General features: G+C 34.9%; 1 protein-coding gene across 1 annotated transcript; it reads right to left on the reverse strand.

Annotated features, from left to right (window-relative positions):
* Positions 1-1,338: 1,338 nt before the first annotated feature.
* Positions 1,339-7,119, reverse strand: LOC123692601. Its single transcript, XM_045637364.1, has one exon. The coding sequence runs from the start codon at positions 7,117-7,119 to the stop codon at positions 1,339-1,341; it is 5,781 nt and encodes a 1,926-aa protein (XP_045493320.1).
* Positions 7,120-23,565: the final 16,446 nt, after the last annotated feature.

Here is a 23,565-nt window from a genome sequence, read left to right on the forward strand (position 1 = left end):
TGTCATCCGTCGCTAAGAGAACAAAAGATTCAGAGTGGTGAGCAGGAGCAACGTAGCTATGTTGAGAAGACGGGATTGCTTCCGCTAAGTTTTTTCCAACATTGGCAAAATAATTATTAATGGCGCAGATAGAGGTATATTCATTTTTAGATATTAGATTGTGAGCTGTAGGTTGCGGTTTATTAGAATCAATAACAGATTTAATGACCTTCCACAATTGTTTACAGTTTTTGCCTGCCTTAGCAAATTCAAGTTTCTCATAATCTATCTTAGCTTTACGTAATAACGCGTTACAAAAGTTGCGATATCTCTTATAGGTCAGCTTTATTAAATCATCATTTGGGGATTTTTTATGTTTTTTGAAAAGATTATCTCTATGACGCATGCATCTCAATAATCCTGGAGTTACCCACGGTTTGAGAGGCCTACGTCTACGGGGTAATGAAAGGACAATAGAGCAGGATAAAATAACAGAGGTGAATAATAATTTGGACATAAAATTAAGTTATTCGAGTAAGATGAATAAATACTCACAAACAGGTCCAATAACTTAGATCGATAGATTTTTAACATAAACTGTTTCAAGTTATAAGTATAGTTTAAGTCATTTTCTGGTACCAAAAATCTAGTGAAACGACATTTATCTTTATGTAACTGAGCTTTGAATAAAAAATGATAAATGAGGTTATAACTTGACTTACCAGAAATATCATGATTTATAAAATTAAATCTCAAGGCCCCGTAACCGTCGAACACACATGATGAAGTAGACTGAATTTTAATTTCCACCAAACACAAAGCAATTGAAAAATCTATAATTATTGTATTTAGTATCAAATAAAAATCCATAATTAACTTCGTTGATTTTTTGCCAAACATATTATACCACAGTATTAGTGAAGACGAAGAGACCGAAATCTGTTTTAGATGTTTAACAAACTGCAATTCAAATAAATGATTTAATAAGACTTTAGTGTAATATATTATATGTAATGTCACCACAAAACTATTGAGGGCTACAAAGGCTACAAATAATATTATAATGCACTCAAACTGTAATGTTAAACGCTTGTTTTGAATGATGAAGAAATTTATAATTTTACGATTTGTGTAGTTAAACATGGTAATTGTATCTTCTGTAATTGCAATAGGGTACAGAATGTAATAAGTAACTATGTGAGTTAGTGCGGGTAGATGTAAAATACTTTTACAATGTTGAAAGATTGTGGTTAGGATTTGGATACACTGAGAAAAGTACATTAAAAATATATCAAAGACTTTAAAATACATTATTGGAAAACTAAACACTACAAATGTAAATTGGCACAAGTGATATAGTCAGGTTGACTTTAACTTTAACAAATCAGAGTCCGTTTTAATTTCATAGCGAGGGTTACCTTCAGATTTACGCACAAAAATTCTTCCCTTATTAGTCCAACAGAATTTGAAACCTAATTCTTTACTTTTGTTACGCGCTACAGCAAATAGCCTTCTGTCTTTGTCTGTTAAACTCTCAGATACAAATATTGGTGAGCTTGGACCAGGTAGTCCTATAGACGAGGAGGTTAATTTTTGTGAGTTATCTTTGTTATACTGTTTCACTGCACTTAGAATGTTATTTCTAGTTAACACAGATGTAAAGTCTGCAATAATTGTTGAATTACCAGATTTTCCCTTAATTCGAAAGATATCCTTTATGTCATATTTTTGTAATTCGATATTTAATGCATTACTCATTCTTTGAACAATATCAAATAAATCTTGTTGTGTCTCAGACTTTATTTGTTGTGCTTGAGGTAAGTTACGAAACTCCAAAACTGTGAACTTCGCCTTTTTTTGCATATCATCAATTCTATTATCTAAAGTAGAAATGTGTAGCAATTGTTCACGCCTTTCTTTATCCATACAAGAGAGTTTTTCTTTGATATCTTCATACTGTTGTGACAAAAAATTGATAGACTTTTCTAATTCTATATTTTGGTTTTGTATACCAGTTAACTGTTGTTTCAACTCAGCAATTTCAGTTCTCATAGCTTGGAATGTCGTATCTTGATCCTTTTTCCAAGTAGTAAGCATAGCAAGTAGTTCTTCTTTCAAAGATTTCTCCTCGGAGGAGTGAACATCGGTACGAAGCCTCTTTTGCCTTCTTCCAATTAAGGTATTTTCGGGATCAAGTCTAGTAATATCATTTTCAGACGAGACATGGTGCACTTTGTTTCCGGGTGGAGATCTTTGTACTTTAGACATTTTTGACAAAAGTCCGTAGTTTAAGTAGTCAAGGTAAACCGGTTTTATAGAAGCGGCGCAGCAAAAAACACGTCTGAACACTAACACAATCCGAGCGAAAGAGGACCGGTGGAGCGAGGAGGAGAGGTTTTTTGAAAACCATTTGTACCTATTATTTAACGTCACCAAATACTCTTTTGACCATGTCTTCCAAAAATTATTAACCATCCGTTGAGTAAGCTTCCACCTTTGAAGGCCTGTGAGAGAGGTCTTTGAATAATCGCTATCAGGAATTAAAACTAATGGTTCACCGACTAGGAAGTGCCCAGGTGTGAGGGGCATCTCATCATCTGGATTATCGCTAATTGCTGAAATTGGACGGGAGTTTAAGCACGCCTCTACTTGGGTCAACACAGTTGTCAGTTCTTCGAAGGTAAGTATTGCGTCTCCTATAATTCTTTTCAGGTGTGTTTTCACTGAACGAACACCAGCTTCCCAGAGCCCTCCAAAGTTAGGCGCGTGTGGTGGTATAAAATGCCAAGTGGTTCCGTCCTCGGTAAGTAAATTAGCAATTTCGTCGGCCAACTCTGATTTTGCTTGACCTAACATTTTACGTAGCTCTTTATCCGCACCAACGAAATTAGTCCCATTGTCGCTGTACAGATCGCGGCAGTGCCCTCTTCGAGACACAAAGCGTTTGAATGCAGCTATAAATCCAGAACTGGTAAGATCTGACACAGCCTCTAAGTGGATCGCCTTAGTCGCCATACATACAAATAGACAAATATAGCCTTTATAGGATTTCGATCCTCTACCAGGCGAAAACCTAATATCTATGTACCCGGTAAAATCAACACCTGATGACCTAAATGGTTTATCTGGAGTCAATCTAACCTTAGGTAACTGGCCCATTAATTGGTTGTTATCCTGACGAGAATAACGTAGGCAAGTCATGCACTCTCTGTAGCACTTCTTCACCTTTTCTCTAAGTCGTAGGATCCAAAATTTATTTCTCAAGAAGTTTATCATAAGCTGTGGACCCCCGTGAAGTGTTCTCTGGTGCGCATCCAATATTAATAACCTAGTGAGATGAGACTCACTGGGCAAAATTAGAGGATGTTTCTTATTAAACTGCACAGAAGACAGTTGTATTCGACCGCCCACCCTTAGCAACCCTTTTTCATCAAGAAAGGGTGCAAGAGTGTGCAGTGGACTTCCTTTAGTAACACTTCCGGTTCGAGACATTAACTTATTAATTTCATCTTCAAAATATAGTCTTTGGGTAGCTTTTACAATTATATCTAATATAGTGTTCATTTCATTGGTCGTAATTCTTTTATTAACATCTCTTAACTCTTTAGGTTCCCTTAGTTTTAGAAATTTTCTACAGTAAGATAAAACTCGTAACATTCTAGTTAAATTTGAAAACCGCTCCCATATAAATTCTTCATCAGATCGCATCGTATTGGTAAGTACTTTTAAAGGTCGTAATTCAACATCAGTGTCAACATCTAAATGTGTACTATAAACATGGTTTTCGCGTAAACTCTTAGGACCATGCCACCAAAGATCATAATGGATTAGTTCTCGAGAGGATATACCCCTAGAGGCACAATCGGCTGGATTTTGATCAGTGGCAACATGGTTCCATTGATCACTATCTAGAACAGTCAAAATCTCGGAGACCCTGTTGCTTACAAACGTCGTCCAACGGCTGGGTTCTCCACGGAGCCATGCAAGCACTATGGTCGAGTCAGACCAGGCAAACAACTTATCTTTAGGTACCTGCAGTACTTGTGCAACCTCAGAAATTAATTTGGCAGCCAGTAACGCCGCGCATAGCTCCATTCTTGGGATGGATATCTCCTTCTGAATTGGGGCGACTTTAGTTTTGGATGTGACTACATTTACGTAAGTATTACCTTCGGTGTCCACGGTTTTCAGGTAGACGACAGCAGCATAAGCTACCTGAGAAGCGTCAGCAAATACGTGAAGCTCAACTGGATTATCTTTCGTTGTAGAGAGCCACCTAGGAACAGCTATTCCTCGAATACCATCTAACTCTTTTCTAAAGTGTAGCCATTGGTTTAATAATTCTGTCGAAAGATTTTCATCCCAATTCAATCCAGATTTCCACAGTGTTTGCATAAAGATCTTCGCCGTAATCAGGACAGGAGCAACCCAACCCAAAGGGTCGTAAAGTCGCGCAATATCAGACAACACTTTCCGTTTGGTTACAGGCTCATCTAACTCCGGTAAATTGTAAGTATACTCAAATTTATCTATGTTTTTATTCCAGGAAATACCCAACACTTTAATTGTATCATTGATCTTAAAAATAAATGTATCCTTTGAAGATTGATTCTCATTTTCGATATAACTCAGTAATTTGGGACAATTACTGCACCACTTTTGGAGCTTAAACCCACCTCTTGACATTAATTGATTCATCTCTGTATAAATATCTATCGCTTCCTCTTCTGAATTACAACCGGTCAGCAAATCGTCCATATAAAAATCTTCAAGTGTAATTTTTGCGGCAAGTGGATATTTCGACTCTTCATCTCGAGCCAATTGTTGGAGTGATTTAACCGCCAAATACGGTGCACAAGCAGTACCGAAGGTAAGTCGCGATAGCTTAAAATGTTGTATGGGTTGCGATGGATCAGCTCGCCATAAAATTCTTTGGAAATTTGAATCATCTTCATGTACCACTATTTGTCTATACATCTGTACGATGTCTGCCACAATACAATAAATATGCGTTCGCCACCTCATTAAAATGTGGCGCAAATCTTGTTGAATTTTAGGTCCAACGAGTAACGTGTCATTCAATGATACGTTATTATTCCCCTTGCACGACGCATCAAAAACAACACGAAGTTTGGTAGTTTCCTTGTCTTCCCTTATCACGGCGTGATGAGGAAGATAAAAGGAAAACGGATACTCAATATCCTCCTTACTTAGAATCGGCTTCATGTGTTTCTGGTTCTGGTAGTCGACTATAACCTTCTCATATTCAGCGTGCAAGTCAGAATTCTTTTTAAACTTTCTTTCTAATACCTTAAATCTCTTCAAAGCAACTTCCTTGGAATTTCCGTACACACACTTTGGATCTGGCTCCTTAAATGGCAATCTCACTACGTAACGACCTTCTTCATTTCTTGTGGTAGTACTCTCATAAATTTCTTCACATCTGATTTCTTCCTTCGTAAGTTTCTTTCCTATTAAATCTGGTTCTCTTTCAATTTCCCAAAACTGTGTCAAAATATTATCTTCTCTAACCTGTAAATGTAAATTTACTACTCTAGGATTTGATTCTTCATTTTCGCCTATTCTTCCAGACAAGATCCAGCCAAGATGAGTATTCTGTGCAATAGGACCGTCATGTATAGGATGTTTCAAGAAACCACTCAACATTATTTGACTGAAAATATCAACTCCCAAAATAATATCTATCTTACCAGGTGAACCATATTTGGGATCTGCTAAAGGTAGATTACTGAGCTCTGGCCAATCAAAAATGGAAACCTTACTCGACGGAAGAAACGATGTTAAAGATGGTAACACAAATGCATTTACTGAAACAGAAAATTCATGATTATGTAGAGATTCTAACTCAAAAGAAACAATGTGCTTAGATCTAAGTTTACCATCACCTACGCCAGTTATTAAACCGTTTATTGGTGTACGCTTAAGACATAAATATTGTACAGTACTTTCGGTAATAAAAGAAGCCTCAGAGCCTTGATCGATTAATATTCGCGCGGTTTGGACGCAACCATTTGCGGATTTAATCCTAGCTAATGCTGTAGCTAATAGCACCTTAACCTGATGTTTATCTTTCGCAAAATGAGCTACCACTTTCTTATCATAATGACGATTCTCATCTAAACTCGTCGGTTGGTGGCCTTTACTCGTACATGGTTCCCCAGACACAGGGGGAGGATCTCTTTCTATATGCAGCAGGGTGTGGTGTCTTCTGCCACAACGCCGGCAACACGTCGACTGGTGACAGCTCCTCACGTTGTGGTTGGATGAAAAACAATTGAAGCAAAGTCTCTTGGCTTGAATGAACTCATATCTCTCTTCGGGAGACTTGCCTCCAAATTGTTTACATTGGTATAATAAATGAGCATCTGAACAGCATACGCAGACTTTACTATTTTCTTTGTAAGTATCTTTTTTATTATCTTGTATTATATGAAACGATTTTTGTCTTGTTTGCTTAGGGCTTATACTATTCTTCATGTTTTGTTTAAATTCTCCTACTAGCATCTCCAATGTTCTAAATCTACTTTCCAGGAAGGTTACGAGCTCACTCCATTTTGGGATGCTGTCGGTTTGGGATCGGCCAGCCTCTGTTTCCCACTGGCGGCGGGACTCTAAATCTAATTTTGACACTATTAAAAAATTAATGATCGCATCCCACGAAGACACGTCAATATCTAAATTCTTTAGAGCCTTCAAACATGCCTCCGTGGTATCGATAAGATGCTTGATTGCTGTAGCCGACTCGCTAGACATAGGCTTTTGACCGAATAAACGTTTTAGAATTTCGTTGACGTTGAATCTCTTGTTATTATACCTGCGCTTTAATCTGTCCCACGCCTCTTCATAATTTGTATCGGTAGTCGATAAGCTCCTTAATAAATTCTCAGGTTCGCCTTTTAAACTACATTTCAGGTAATGCAACTTCTGAACCTGGCTTAATGATGGATTTCTATCGATCAAAGAGACAAACATGTCATGGAAGCTCTGCCACTCTTCATAATTACCGGAGAATGTGGGTAACTGTATTTGTGGGAGCTTCACCTCACTGCTTACACAGGTGACGTTCGATGGACTGACTTTAGAAGAACTCGCTGAGCTGGAACCAAGATCAACTTTCATTTTTGATTTGTAACTAATATAAATTTCTTCTAGGTTATCATAGATCTCTTCGGTAAAATAGGGAGTTTTTTCGCGTTCCCTTTTTGATGCAACTGATATAATATTCAAATGATTCTCGGTAAACTTCTTCCAACTTGCCTCTAAACATTCTAATTTTATTTCTATGTAAACGTTTGTCAGTCTCTCTTTTGGAGTTTTTTTATAATTTGAAAAACTTTTATTTATTTGCTCATGTATTTCCACTTGCTGAGCAACTAATGGATCCATTTCTTCTATCTTTAATGTTATTGAAATTTTTCTAAGTTCAAAATATTTGAAATTTTTCTAAGTCCAAAATGTTTGAAATTTTTCTAAGTCCAAAATGTATAATAATTTTTATCAAATTTTTCTAAGTCCAGTGTGCATAAATTTTTCTAAGTCCCATATGCATACTAATTTTTAGCCAATTTTTTCTAAGTCCATGAATACTAATTTTTAGCGAATTTTTTCTAAGTCCAAGTTATCTACTTTTAAGCGAATTTTTTCTAAGTCCCAGTTATCACTACACTGAATTTTTACAAGTCTTTATTGTCCACTTAGTTCACTTTACTCACGGTTTTACAAGTCCTTTATTCCCGGGTTTCGGCACCAGATGTCGCTGCGTACACTGTCACTAATTCACTTTCACGATAATAAAACACCACTGCTGCTGGTAAGGCATTTAATTAAGCCAAAAAAAAATTATATATATGACATAGAAAAAACAAATCACAAGCGAGTTACAACTTCGAGATATTCTAACGTGGCGCCATCTAGTTTGCGATAAGGAACTAAACGTAGACGGTATTGAACACTATCAATGCTTCAATTGTCTTGAAATTGAAACTCCAATAGGCATGCATTCTACGAGATTTCTTTTTAGCGCCTCTAGAATCGTTATCTAATATGGCAATTACTAATTAGATATTTTCCGTCGGGAAAGCAGGTTCTATTAAGAAGAGCTGGCATGAAAATTGTGTAGTGACTCTTTCCACATCATAGGTACCTTTGTATGTCAAATCAAAAATTGTATATAAACAAAGTTTGGTCAATTTTTTATAACTAATAAGTACCAGACTGAGCAGCTGTTAAATAAAAAAGACAAAACTGCATTTTTCGTGGCTAACGTTTTCCTTAAAAACGGCCCCAAAAACGATAGTATTTTCGTTCGACTTGAAACCGCATTCAACCCTAAGCTCGTAACCAGTGCTCTATCGGCCATATGTCGCGAAAAATTTCGCTGTAATTGCATTAACTTACCCTAAGCTGAGTGCCCCAACTTTTAATTACGACGTCCCACTTAGACATATGTGGTGCAAGAATAGGGGCTCCAGTGTCAAACGTTTTAAAAACATCCACCGGTTTATATTTTTTAGAGCTTCCTGGTCGTGCATGATCATGTTCACGAGATTGGAATTTTTTGCTATTGTCTGTAAAGTAACTGGCAATATACCTAACAATTTTTTGTAATTTCTTTTGCTATGAAAAGCTCTGTGAAAACACGGAAAATTTTGTAAATTTCTACGGTTTAAATGAAAATATGATTAAGTGTAATTTTACACGTTTAATATTTGAATGGACTCTAAGGAATGGACTGATGTCATTTCTACTTATTCAACACATCCAATTACTTGTTTTTACAATTTCATCAAAATTTCCAAAACCGTTGTTAGGACACTACTAACTAATTAAAGCAATGCTTTGATGGTTAGTTATCACGCGAAAAGTCTCATTAGTCATTTGATTCTTACGTTCAAAAATAACACAACGAAAACACTTTCATTTAAAGTACAACACCATAATCAAGGTAATCGACCCTCCAACAAAACGCCACTACGTACCTAGATACACATCCTGTAATCCCAAATTTATAAAGCAAAAAATTAAAAGAAAACACCCTCGTTGCTACAATGGCCGGCACTTACTCACGGCTTCCTTCCCAGTTATGCCATTGTTTGTTTTTTCCACAACTTTTTCTCTCTTCATTTGTTTCGAACAATTTTTCAGAAGCAGGATTTCTTGAACCCATATTTCAAACTCATATTGTCCGCTATTCCCATTTGTTGAAAGAATCTTTTACATTTTTAGGTACGATTTTAAAGGTACGGTTAATTTATTCTTAGAAAGTTTGTTTCTCTGGAACACGATTAAGTTAAGAACAAAAATAATTTTTTGGTTTATAATTTATATTATATATAACAAAATAATGTATTTTTCATAGATTTATTTTAATAAAAATTGTAAATCTTTCAATCTTCTGCTCCTTAGAAGCAATGTTCATATTTTTCAGGGCAATTCAATTTTCTCACTCTTGTGAATCTATTGTAAAATATGTACTTACGTAAATTAGCTGAATCGCAATATCGAAGCTTAAAAAATACAGCAAAAAGCTTGAAGCACGGAACACACAAACAAAAAAATGATCAATATATCTTGCGAGACCCATTGACTACAAATGCACAGATTCAAATTAATTCCCGAACACAAAACGTACAAAGGAATAACCCTCAAATGAATGGTGGTTCATTTCATATTCAGAATCTAGTCGGTCGGTCCGTCTGGCCGCTATGATTTATGAACTATTTTTTTGTTAATTTCGCCTCAAATTTCGCCACTGCCAAGATTCTTTCGTAGCCAAGTTTATAACGGAGCATATTGGTAAATTTTAGTTTGCTTCGGCATTCTGCTGGTGTGACTTGAATTATGATTATTCTTGTTTATATTAAATTATTTTGATATCAAACAACGAATAGAATTCATTAAATATAATTTTACATCACAATACGTTACATACCAAATAATGAAAACAATATAATAAATTCACTATTAACCTGTTACACAATACAGTATACACTGCATCTAATAATAATACATCTACATACATCCAAATTAAGATACCCTTCACAAACCACTTCTAAAAAAGCTCCATCATTCACCCAAACCATGTCGCTAAAAAGCGAGAAACATTTGACATTTAAAAGATAATTTAGCGCGGAACATTAGCGGCGCACTAAATGTTAAATGTTTCAATGTTACGACCTCGCTGGCGGCTCTGAAGGGTTAATTCGACGGAAATGTTTGGGACAGTGGTTGAAGAAAAATATTCATTTAGTTTTAGGGTTAGGATTCTGGATTTTGGTCGTACAAATGTGTTGATGGAAAATAAGTTAATTTTTGTGAGATGTATGAACATACCTACATACTTTTATGAAATTAGGGATATTTTAATTGGGTTCTCATAATATTTATATGATAAATGTGGACGAAGAGAAAACTTATTGTACATAATGTTTATAACGTTTAATGTTTCATCTATTTAGTTTCGATATACTAAAAACCTAGAAAACAGCACATCCCATTCTGCATATTATGTGCTAGCATTACATAAATCACACAATACTTAGTACACAAACAGTGGGAACAATGACAAACCCTTCACCGCTGACTGACTATCTCAAACATAACGCGAACAAATCGTCCACTGTCCTTTACCACTAATTAAACTAAATGGCCTAGAAACAAGATTGCATTATTGTCTCAAAACGACTACCCCTCTCTTTCTACCCTGTAGCATAACTAATACACCCATCTCTTTCTCGCTAAACGTCAAGCGACTCATTATGCTAAATATCCGTTTTGCTCCGTAGTGGAAAGATCTCGGATAAGGCGGTTTTTTCATTCCATTCTTTTACTTGACAGTTGGTATATGGACTTAGATTGAGATTACGGAATTAGGTCGTTATAATTACGGGAGATTTTTAAATAGGTTTTTTCTATTTTACGCCTGAGCATTATTATGCTATTATCGACATAAGGCAGGTACTCAAAATTGGAGAATGCGAAAAATATTGAATTGCATGAGCATCATATTGAGTAGGTAATTTTATGTGATAATAAATGGTATAGAAATCAATGTTGATACCTAACGAATTAAAATTTTCATGAAAAATTTAAAGAACTCATGTTATTTTAACAAATTTTAAAATGGCAAATGGTGAAATTTTTACGCATTGCAGGCTGAAATCTGAAATCTATGACAATATTTTAATTTAACCTGTAGGTACCTTTCAAAACAACTATTTAATTATAAAATGCTGATTCAAAACTAAACTAAAAGTTCTCAACTCCAACCATTCATCGATTGCACTCACATATTGGAATACCGCCATTTTAATAAATCGCGCGGGAAAAATAGCTATATTACCTTCCTGACTCTCCATTATTTGGATATGAATTGTTTTAAACATATCGTATGAAGCACGAAAGCGCTGTAATAAAATGATTAATCAAATTAATATGTAGGCAAAAGCTATGTGTGTGTACCATTTGTGTAATAACTACCATTTATTTCAGCGAAATAAAAAAAATGTATTATAAGTTAATATAAATAATTAGAATGTTAAACTTGTCTGTTAAAAATAGACATGAAAAACTTGGACTTTAATAACTCAGGCCCCGGAATCACAGACACAATAGAAAATCTATTGTGTCGTGGACCGATCGGGCCGCTCGGCTCGGGGCTCAATGGGTTAAAATAGATGAACTTTTAAACCATGTAGGTTTTGTATTTGTTAATATTATGAATAATTCAAATTATTTTTTGAAACATGTAATTGAATAGGGTTTTTGGCCGTAGACTTAATAATTTACATAAATATAGGCAGAGAATTGATAAAGTCTGAAAAACACAATTTGAGCATTATTTTTTTTGAATCGTAATGAATCAATCATACTTTTAAAATAACGCATTTTCCTAATAAAATACGCATATGCATCCCCAAACAACAGAATCTATGGCACACAAAGCACAATAAGCAAAAAGCGTTCGAAAACATTGAAACGAAAGGGTGCTTCTAATTTAAATTTATGTAATGTTAGATCGGATCGCGCTTAGCTGAATGCCTTTAGCGATAGAGATTTTTCAATGATTTATACTGCAGGGGTACTAATGATTTCGTTTAGAAGATTGGTTAATGTTTAAAATCTAAATGTAAATAGATTTGTTTTCTGCGGCTTTGTGTGATCAGGAGCTGCGAGGATCTTTGGTGCAAAAGTAAGTTTTTAGCCGGATAAAAATAGATTCTTTACTTAGGTACTAATCTATTCATGATGTGTGTAGTGATGACGAATAGAGGATGGGTGGATGGGTGAATGGTTGTAACCATTGCATAACATACATTTCATTTTGTAAAACATTCGTAACGAAAAATCATTAATTAAGCTTATTTTAAGCTTTTTACCGACATTTAAAAATGATATACAAGTATTTAGGTACCTACTCCAAGTTTTGTCGTATGGAACCTACGGAACCTACATACTGACAACTACTACCTAGTTACTACAGTCATTTTCATCCAATAAGTATACACATTATAATCCTTAAAAACATTTATATCAATATCTGCCATTTTAAAATTAAATTATAACCGCACAATAACAATAATTCAAGGAATCAATCACAAGAATAAATATATGAGGCTATTCGAGTGGAAACTGTTCTCGAATCGATATCGAGTTTAAATCGAAATCGAATGCAAATCGATCCATAACGTTTATTATATTTACAACTGTTCTGTTTTGAAAAGGAATTTTATAATAGCTGCAATTGTTGTAGTGAAACTAGTTAACGTTAATGGTATCATTAAACTAAAATTCTAAAGGGAAATAATATATAAGAATTGTTTTTTAATATTTCAGGAGCAAATGCTTTTCTTATTATCAGGGCGTTGTTACTTAATGTAACTGGCATTGCTCAAGAATCATGCGATCTGAAATAAAACGGGTTTAAGCGAATGAAGCAATCATTTACTTTAACTTGATGAAAACTGCATGAAAATCTAATTCTTGGCTTTGGAAACAGAGGATGAAAATTGAGACAAGAATTAAAATTTACAAACAGGGACAGGCAATTGACCCTTTTAATTTGGAAAATTTAAAATAAGAGTATCTGCATTCAGTGTACTATGTAAAAGTAAACTTTTACTCGTGTATTCAGTGAAACTCGTAACATAAAACAAATTAATTGTATCTTCACGTAGTTAATTTTAGTATAGTCCGCAATAAATACCAAATCTTGGTACTAAAGCCAGCTGCAAATCTGCTAATTCGCGACCGTCAGGTGTAAGACCGCATGTGGTTCCCACTGTCTTGGACTAGTTTACATAACCCCGATACTGTTATACAAGGTGTTTTAATTCTATGCAGTTTTAATTTGAATAAAATTATAAGTATGGACTGCTACTAACAGATTTCTTTGGAGCTTTTAAGTTTGGGTGGGATAAGAGCTTGGCTTGTATGGCTTCTATGTAGTAAAGTTCATCTAAATCGGTTTAGTCGTTTGCATAAACCAAAGATCTGTGAGCAAGAGAGGCAGATGTTATTGTTGCATGAACCATTAAATAGTTCAGATTATAATATAATATAGATTATGCGAATTTCTGAAAGAAAACATAAATTATACAATTCAACATTTGCTGTGATCTTGAATGCTCAAGTAGTAGTTGATTACGAGATGACTTCTTCTATTTTCATACATAGCCTTACTAAAAATAATAGAAAAGGCTTTGGTTTAAAACAGTAGGTACTTATATAGTTTTGGCAACTATGTATTCAGATGTCACGCTATTACAAACGTCAAACATATTATAATTAACTAATAACACCCTCCAATATAATTTTAAATGTTACTTTTTTCGTTGGTCACTGGAGTACGGTCACTGCTGTTTCTGTGCATAACTATTATATTGTAATTTAATAAACTATAATTTAATCAAATAAAAATCTTCTTACTTGGATAGCATGAAAAGATTATCAATAAATGATTAGTGTTGTTCGTTTATAGCAAGTCGTATTAAATAATTATTACTTATTATAAAAGGAACACGCTGTATATCACATAAATATTGAAGTGTGTTATGCAAGATATACATAGCGCAACTTAATTCAATCTCGGATTAACTGACACTAGGTTCGTACACAAATATACATTCTGGCATAATACCGACCCCATTTGACTAAGACGATCATATGATAGGTAAGGGATGAGAATAATCAATTTGTATTAGATTTATATATTTGGTTAATTTGTATCATTAACCGTGATATCTACACTATTATCATTGATTATCAAGTCCAATAAACTCGGGAAATTTATCATTTATAATACCCACGATAAAAAAAATGAATTGTGAAAAAAAATCTTATTTTGACACACCTACCCTCATGAATTACAATGAGATGAGTCTTAATCAATGCGTTAAATATTGACGTTTTAAATAGCATCAAACAATTAGCCCCTTTTTCCTTAAAAAGGCTAATATGTTCAATGAAATTTCGATAAAGTCGTCCACACGGTAATAAATAACGGTAACAAATCCGCACTTTTGTTACAACACTATCTGGCGGGCGCACGCCTTCCGCGCCTCTAACTGAATACGCTCCTCGGCGGGTAGCGACAGCAACAACATTGCTGGGCAATAAAATTGTTTTTTTTTTTCACATTAATCTATAAATTTAAGATATTGTTGGTATGATTTGTTAATTTGGCAAAGCAGTTTTAAGCTAAAAATTTGTATTATTTTATATACGTTATAGACGCGATTAACTTTAACAGACATTGATTATGGTTAGCAGTAAGTATCGATTTATAGAATAGGTGGTTCTATAATCTTTTTAAGGGGTGCATTCATTACGGATAGGTATTGTCAAAAAAATAATGATGGGCTATATTGAAAATAACAACCATTATAAATGTACAATATTCCTGAAAAGACAATTACATCATAAACATCTCATCATGCTATTTTGTCAAATCCATTGTCCGCGACTGGTCGGTTTAAATTGAACATTTATTTAGTTTTATTTGCTGACCGTACGGTTCGTCCACAGCGCCATTAATCACGGTTTATCGAGTGCTAATCCAGGTTTAAATAGATAACTAGTGCCCGCCATTGTTGTGTGGATCCCTGAAATAGGGTTGGCATAAATTACTTTTAAAATATAATTGTTATGCGTAAAATTTTGTAAAGCATCTGGAAATTAATATATTTGTTAGAAATTGTGATAACCGATTGTAGATTTAATAGGCTGATTATTAATTGTAAAATAACATTTTGAACCCTTTTAGTACATAATATATCGAAATTGATTGAAGTTATTTAGTAGGATTTAGGCTATTTTTTGTCTTTTATCGACAGACTTGAAATCGCTGTTAATATAATTGCCGGATATAACGAAAATCATAAGCCTTTTTTGAATTTTTTCTTTTATTGTTTACGATAAAGTTATGTCATTGTCTCGGTTAAGATATCAACATAGACATCTGAAAATTTATTCTGTACTTAGTCATAATAAGTAAACTCTAGCCAGCCCTATGCATGAACAAAAACGTTGACATGTGACATTTATATACAATTCAGTTTCTATTTTATGCCAAAGCTAAGTGGATTCACTTGGGATTCACTAATTATTTTTTAGTAGATTTCATAGTAGCAGGTATACATAGAAACCTGTATAATTATTATAATATACCGTAGTAATAATAGCTCAATGTAATATGTAACAGGTTTTAATTAAAATTAATTAATTTTACCAACTTTTCTTCTTATTTAACCAACAATGTGGAAGAAATTTTTCTTTATTCATCCTACGTCTTTATCTCATCAAGTCCTTTTTAAAATATACCGGATCATACAAATTTATTCTTATGAGTTGCAGAACATGACATATATTTTGAAAATTATTAAGTACTCTATTACTCCGTCAGTCGACAAACAATATGTTTAATGTTTATTATGTAGATAGGTATACCTATTAATAGAAATTACACGCGAGACTGGGTTAAATATTAGTTTGAAATGTACCTAATTAGAATGTACTGCGATTCCACACAGCTACATATACTATAATATTCATGTATGTGATAGAATGCGCGTCCTCCGAACATTCTGGAACAATATCTAGAATCTATATAGACCTGTGATATAGACTGATTGCTCCAAATCGGTACAAAACGAATGCGTTTAGAAACCACAATTACTTTAAGCACAAAAATTTGCATGAAACAAATTACGTCATATTTCGAGCAATCCGCTGAAAATCAAGAAAACACATTTGCGGTAAGCAGCTTATCGGCGGCCATTTTGTGACTATAACAAAATGGCGCTCGTTCAATTTGAATATAACAGCATACGTCGGCCGCGCTCCCGGGCGATAACTCATCGGATCCACTAAGATGGCGTGGAAATCGTAAAAGTATATTATTTTTATAAGAACAATAAGTCGGTTGGAGTCGCATCGCATCGAATAGATAGCACGCGAGAGGAAACTGAAAATGGAGCCTAGGTTTTACTAATTTCTCTGTTTTGTTGTCGCCTTGACAGGATCTCTATGGACTATAGTGATGGTTGAAGTTGATGTTAATGGTTTCTCAAACGATTCTTCAAACTATGTACCTATAGTAAAATTATGTACCTATCGTTGATTAGCTACGGTCTACTCTCACTTAAGTTCCATATGTATAACTTATGTGCAAAGGAAACTCTACATCGTATAAATAAATAAAATAAAATTAGTATTAGCTACTGTTTAGACAGCGATCTAGTACTAGGACTTTGGAGAAGAAATAAAACGTTAAGAATATACTTTACTTACAAAATCATAATGGAAAAAATAATAATAAAACACGACTCCACAGCATCTGTAGTCTCTGCAAAGATGGCACATAAGAATATGTCGGTCAGAGCACGGTGGAGTGAGATAGCGCAAATCTCTTTGGAAAAGTGTCCAAGATGGGCGCCGATTTTATGAGTATCACTCGGTACTCTATGGTTTTCTATTAGTCAATGGTATTTTATTTTATATGAAAAACGTAAAGACTGTGGGAAAAGTGATGATAGCAATTCGCTTGGTTTTGCTCCGGCTTGGTTTAGAACAAATAAAGTATTTTGTTGTATGTATTTTTGTGTGTAGGTAACAATAGAATGTTTCGAAAAGTAATTATTTAAACAATTTATAGGTACCCACATAAATCACTAATCACTATAATAACAAAGTGTAGATCACAGGCAAAGTAGGTAGGTACATAAATGTAATAACAATAATTTTATAAAATCACACAAAAGATTTTATTAGTTATTATTTTTTACAAGTATGTCGCGCAAAATCTACAATATAAATCAAATAATGGAAACCGATCCCCATTAAATAAAAGTTAAAACTACTTACAAACTACGATACTTCACTCAATTATATTTCGATAACCACTCAAATCCCTTATATTTATTCTTTCATTAACTTCACCCCTAATCCTATGGTTATAGAGCTTATTTTAACTTTAGCCAGTTATGTGGACAATGTTGTAAATGCTCGCTTGAAACGTGATAGCCACTTGACGCATTACACGGTCAAAACAATAAAGAAACACGTCAAGAGACACCGGCTCGGTGATTTTTCGAGATTCGCAATTGTTTTTCGACTCATACCAAGATTCCCCGCTGTGCTCTAGTGGCCGGTTATTATGCGGTTTTCCTGTGAGAATATGTATGTACTTCATAATTATTGTGGTTGTGTGAAAAATTTGTTGTTCGCTTTATTGGTTTTTTGGTGACGGATTTGAATAGATTTTCTTGATAGTTAAGTTGTCTTAAGAATGCTGGATAAACGCTACATGAACAGATCTACGTAAAATAATATCTATGTCCTGCAATTAAGTGAATTATAAATTAATAATTACTGTGATTTTTTTCTTTAATTAAAACCTAAAGTGGCGCCATTTTGGCGCTAATAAAAAAATATAAGTGACAAGAACCCTTCCGCAGTTGTACAGTCTGCAGCATAAATCTCTTGGGGCACAAAAAGTGACGCTAAAAACGTCTCTCATTCGGCGGAATCATATTCTGTTAAACTCGTTATGTGCCCACGGCTTGTTGCGCTGACCTGGCAAGTGTTGGGATTATGTGGATGTGATAAAAAAATCTATTTAAAAGGGGTTTTAATTAATTAACGTACCGTGTAACGGTGTAACACACTTACGCTATAGTATCGGCATTATGAATTTGATTTAGGCTTTTTTTGCTCCCTGATCGTGGCTAATAAATAATATTGTAAAGTGCTACTGGTAATAGAGTCCCTTGAGTCTACAACGCGTGTAAACTGCCTAATGCAGCATAGAGAGATTAATGTAATTCCACTAATACAACTAAGCAATAACCTTTCAACCGAAACACTTAACATTTGTTAGATACTGTTTAAAATTATTAATTTTTATAAATACCTGTTTTTTTTTCAACTAGCCTTATCCACACCATCCTCGCGTAGCCACTTCGCTGTGAAAGCAATACTGTATTGAGTTTTTAGCGGCCGCAGGACTGTCGTCGCACGAAATATTGAGTTGCCGACCTTTTACCGGCCAATGTGGGTGTCGATTGATTTTTTATTGAATTTAACTACTTGCCTCACATTTTTATTAAAGGACTTTCGAAGTATGGAGTGCTAGGAGAGTAACTCATTACAACATTACGATTATCTTTACGTCGGTTTAATAACAGAAATTATATGCAGTGGTACTTAAATGTTAAAACCTCCGACTGTAAATAAGACAAAAAACAACGTATACCTAAATTTTTCATTTATCATCACAACTCTACCTGTTTGTAAAGAAAACACATAGCAAGCATACAATTTTTGATAAGATGACATGCTAATAATTCTTCGTTGGGCCTGCGCGGGGATTTACGGCCTGAATCCTTATAGACCTGCAATAAAATTATGATGAAAGGAAATGAATTACAGTTTAAGTGTATTGTGTTTATTGGGTGTGAAAATAATATAGGTATGCCGTGTCTATTAATCTCGGGAAAAAATCATGTTTATTTTACACTCTATGATAATTAATAACTGGATTTTTACTTATTTTGTTACAAAAACACATAAGAAATCGAGACATTTTAAGTGATTATTTTTTATATTTTTATCCCTACACTAACACTAGAATTGTCTCGTAATAGTTCGCAAGTGTGATAGCACCCTCGTGTGACCCATAATTGATTTAGAGCCGCTTTCAAATCAATACTGACACCCTGCTACAGTAAACTATTATTCACTACCTATTGTATTATCGATACGTTTTTGTTTCAGAATTGAAATGTTGACTTTGCCCGGGTAAAACTAGAAGGACCTAACTTTTTATTATCCTTATTGTCATAAATGACGTGTATGCGATAGTAAAATTAGGGATAAGGATTTGAAATATGTACATAGTTACATTTCAAATATTAGAAAAATTAGCTCGAAGTCGGTTCAAGATTATACAAACGATCAACTATGCGGCGCAATATACCTACGTCATGTTCTAGATATACAGCTTTTGTGATAAAATTAAATATTTAAATAAGTAGTTAAATAATTTGTTATTCAAAAGAAGTTTCGTTCTTTCTCTATTTTCATGATTCAAAGGTGCTTCTCAAAGTTGCAGATAAGGGAATTTTAGTGTTGTTACCTCTAGACAACTTGTCCGTTGCTAGTAATACTTATTTTATTTGGTGTCATCATTCAGAAATATTATATTTGCAAAACTGTCTTCACAGTTCACGGTCTCCAAAAGGACTGAAACTACTCTCATATAAAACCAACATTCCTACAACTCCCCAGAAATAACCGCAGACCTTTAAACAATAAAGCATCATTTAATTAAAATAATTTAAAGCCCTGTTCTCAAAATATGAACGGAAGCACCTGCGCCATACTTAGTGATAATCGGAATAACACGGAGATTTAGTCTTAAGCTGTTAATTTGGACGGGCGTCAAATACAATTTTACGGTGCGAGCACTGAGCCGATTGTGGCCGACACGACGAGCCTGCGACCGGGAAAAATGGACAAGGCTTATAAAATGTTAATAAAAAAGTTTCTGAAGAAGAAGAGTTTTTATAACAGGAGAATTAATATAGACATATAAATAGTAATAATGAGAACGTTACTGAAAAAGCGATTGAGGTAGAAAGCAGTGTTTTATTACTGAAACGGAAGTCATTTTTTTACCTTGAAAAAACTACATATTTCATTTTCTTGAATTGATAGGAAATGTTTGTTATTGATAGCCGATAGGATGGCCATGGCTGGATACCAGTGATAATATCTGTTACTCACTTATATGAAAAAGAATTTTTATGAAGTAGACACGGTCAATTGATACACAAAATAATTTGAGAAGAAAATTGTAGAATTTATATTTTTGGTTTTATGGCATTCAAATGCTTTATAAATAATTATAAATTTATAAAGAATAGAAAAAATTCGATCACGAGGCGGGCGGTGTGTCCCTTAGAGTTTAGACACATAAAACTGAAAGAATAGAATTATAAATTCGATTGCTCTGGCGGGTCACGACTCACGAGTGGTTGATTTGGTCAGACATCCGCCCCTGAATGGCGCGAAAGGATGCGGGTTCGAGTCCCGCCTCGTGATCGAATTTTTTCTATTCTTTATAAATTTATATAAGAAAACTAGCTTACCGCCCGCGGCTTCGCCCGCTTTCACTAAAACGATTTGAGATTTAAACTATCCTATCTCTCAAGTTGGATCGAACTGCACATGGTGCGCCAATTTTATTATAATCGGTTAAGTGGTTTAGGAGTCCATTGGAGACAAACATTGTGACACGAGATTTATATATATTAAGATTGTATTTCTTGAAATTAGTTTGACATTTTATTTTACACTAGCTGCGCTCCACTGTTTTACCCGCGTGGCTCCACAGTCAACTCCTGTTGGTCTTAACGTGATGATATAATATTATAGCCTTCCTCGATGAGTGGGCTCTCTAACACTGAAATAATTTTTCAAATCGGACCGGTAGTAGTTCCTGAGATTAGCACGTTCAAAGAAACAAACTCTTCAGATTTTGATTTTTTAGATTCCTAAACAAACAAAGTAATAATTCCTTGCCACATCCACAATTCGTTGATCCAAACCCAAAATACAAGTGGTCACGTATTGGTTAAAGGGGAGAGCATTCACAGATTATACAGCGGTTTGCGATCATATCACCGCCGAGATTGTCTTGTGATAATGTTTCACAAGTTTAGGTATATAGTCTGTGGAAGCTATGGTGATAGAATTATTGATAATCTGTGGTTGTAGAGCAATGTATTAGAATTAGAATTATAATATGAAGAACTGTAAAAATATCATCTAAACAGTTTTCAGTGATATTTTATACTTTAAAGTAAAATATGTTCTTAACTTAAATTAACTTCTTAAATTAACTTTTAGTAGATAATAAATTCATAAATGATTGTTAAGAATTTATACTTTATTTAAACACTGTGGGAGGCAAGTGTCAGCAACTACATTTTTTTTTATTTAGTTGAAAAAAATTCTCGAGGTAATAACACAGTCAATGAAATAACGATAAGCGATCGCTCTAACAGATACTTACTAAAGTTGTTATTATAATGAGTTGAATAAAAAATCAAATTGTCAAGGGTAAAAAACAACAAATGATACGCCGTCAAAAATAACAACGCATCGAAGCGTACAAACGAATCGGCTTAAATCACAACAATATCACAATGAAATTATTTTCGATACAGATAATCATATAAACTGATGAAAAAGTATAAAAAATAGCCAAGTGTCCGGTGGGAAGAGAACACTTGTGTCAAATAAGTTAGATAGAATTTGCGGTTCAGTGCCGCTAATGCAATAAGTTTTAAGCTTTCGATGTACTTTTGACATTAGTCGGTTAATCGTATGAGGGCGGTAACACAGATAAGTAATAGGTACCACAGATAGTAAATTACTGGCTATAGTTTTGAAACGAGTAGTGTAAATTTTGGTTTGTGAAAATGGAGATGATGTTAGGTTTTTAGAAAAGTACCTACCTATATCTAGACTTCCTAACAAACTGTAACGTTTTTAATATGAATTATATGCATGAGATTTCAGTATCACATTGAATCCAGTTCTTTATCGATCAATGAAAAACTAATAAAATTAACAGCGTCTCTTGCGAAGGCGGCGCGGCATAGTAAAATTTAATTAAAATTTAAATAGGTAGGCCGTAGGTAAGTCATCATTAGGTATAATATATCATGGTAATCATAAATTATTGTAAAAAATGCATCAGACCATGGCATTACACAATTACAATACAATACAAGATAACTTACCTTCATAATATTAATTATTAAAACAACGTAACATATTCAAAATTCAGAATTCATTTATTTATTGCTTGAACACGTATCTAATATTATATTCCGTACAACTTATACCAAATTATTATAAATACGGTATTAATGAACTAATCGAGCAATATTATCGTAAGCAGTTTATCGCTAAGCAACGATTCGAGTGGATTGTCCAAGATTCGAACAATTGGAAAGAAGATTTGGACCGCAGCACTTGTTTGAGGACGTGCTGGGAAAACAAAGTCGTTTGTGAGGACTTTTAGGGGTTACGATATTATATCGTAGGGAGAATCATTTCTTTATTTATCGGTCTACATTGTGATCGCAGAACGTTTGTTGAAATTGAAACATATATCTGGATAGTTATTAAAAAATCATCATAAATTCGGAATACCATGTCCTCAAAATTCTTATACTTCACACAGTTTTTAGAATGTTACAGAAATGCATTTACGCATCCCCCTCCGCAGTTTTCCTGCGTGAGGAGGTATGTGGGACTCGCGAAAAGCCATACCCACTAAAACCCAACGGTGGCCACCGATCACCTTCGGCGGCAGGGGTTAACAGCCAGGCCTTGTACCCCCGCCGCCTACGTGATGAATGCCGCAGCTTGGCGACTCGCCCGCGCCCATAAGGTGGCAATAGACGTCGGTATCCTAGAATAACGCCGCCCTATTGCCGGGCTATCCACCTCCTGTCGCAGGGGGGGCCGGTTTACTTGCAGCGAGCATAGCTACAATATGCTAGTTTCTACGTAAACCTCCCCCTGCGCTAGTTCGTCCAAAAAGTATTTTAGGGCTGATGCTGGGCAAAAATGCGCCTGCGTCTGCCGGGTCTGCGTTGGCGCAGAGGATCCGCCGATGGGTCATTCTCCCGGGCCCTCTCTGCAACTTCCTTTGCTTTCATCACAGCCTCGCAAAAGGCCACGACCGACTTCCAATGAGTGTCCCCACTGACCATTATTTTGGCGAGACCCTGTAGAGTCAGCTCTTCCTCTCGCAGCAGGGCTTCAAGAGGCCCTCGCTCCACCGTCCAGGCCGGGCATTCGACCAGTGTGTGTTGAGCCGTGTCCAGCTGATCGCCGCAGTGATGGCAGGAGGGGGTCGGTTCCCGACCTATCCTGTGCAGGTAGCTGCCAAAGCATCCGTGGCCAGACAGGACCTGCACAAGCCGGTAACTGAGTGACCCCCACCTTCTCTCGGCCCACTCTCTGAGCACAGGGCTAAGCGCGCTGAGA

The sequence above is a fragment of the Colias croceus genome, chromosome 6, assembly GCF_905220415.1.
Source record: "Colias croceus chromosome 6, ilColCroc2.1".
NCBI classification, from domain to species: Eukaryota; Metazoa; Arthropoda; class Insecta; order Lepidoptera; family Pieridae; genus Colias; species Colias croceus.

Bases quoted from the DNA above. Each gene is read 5' to 3' on its own strand.
- LOC123692601 (XM_045637364.1), bottom strand. From the start codon at position 7,119: ATGAAAGTTGATCTTGGTTCCAGCTCAGCGAGTTCTTCTAAAGTCAGT.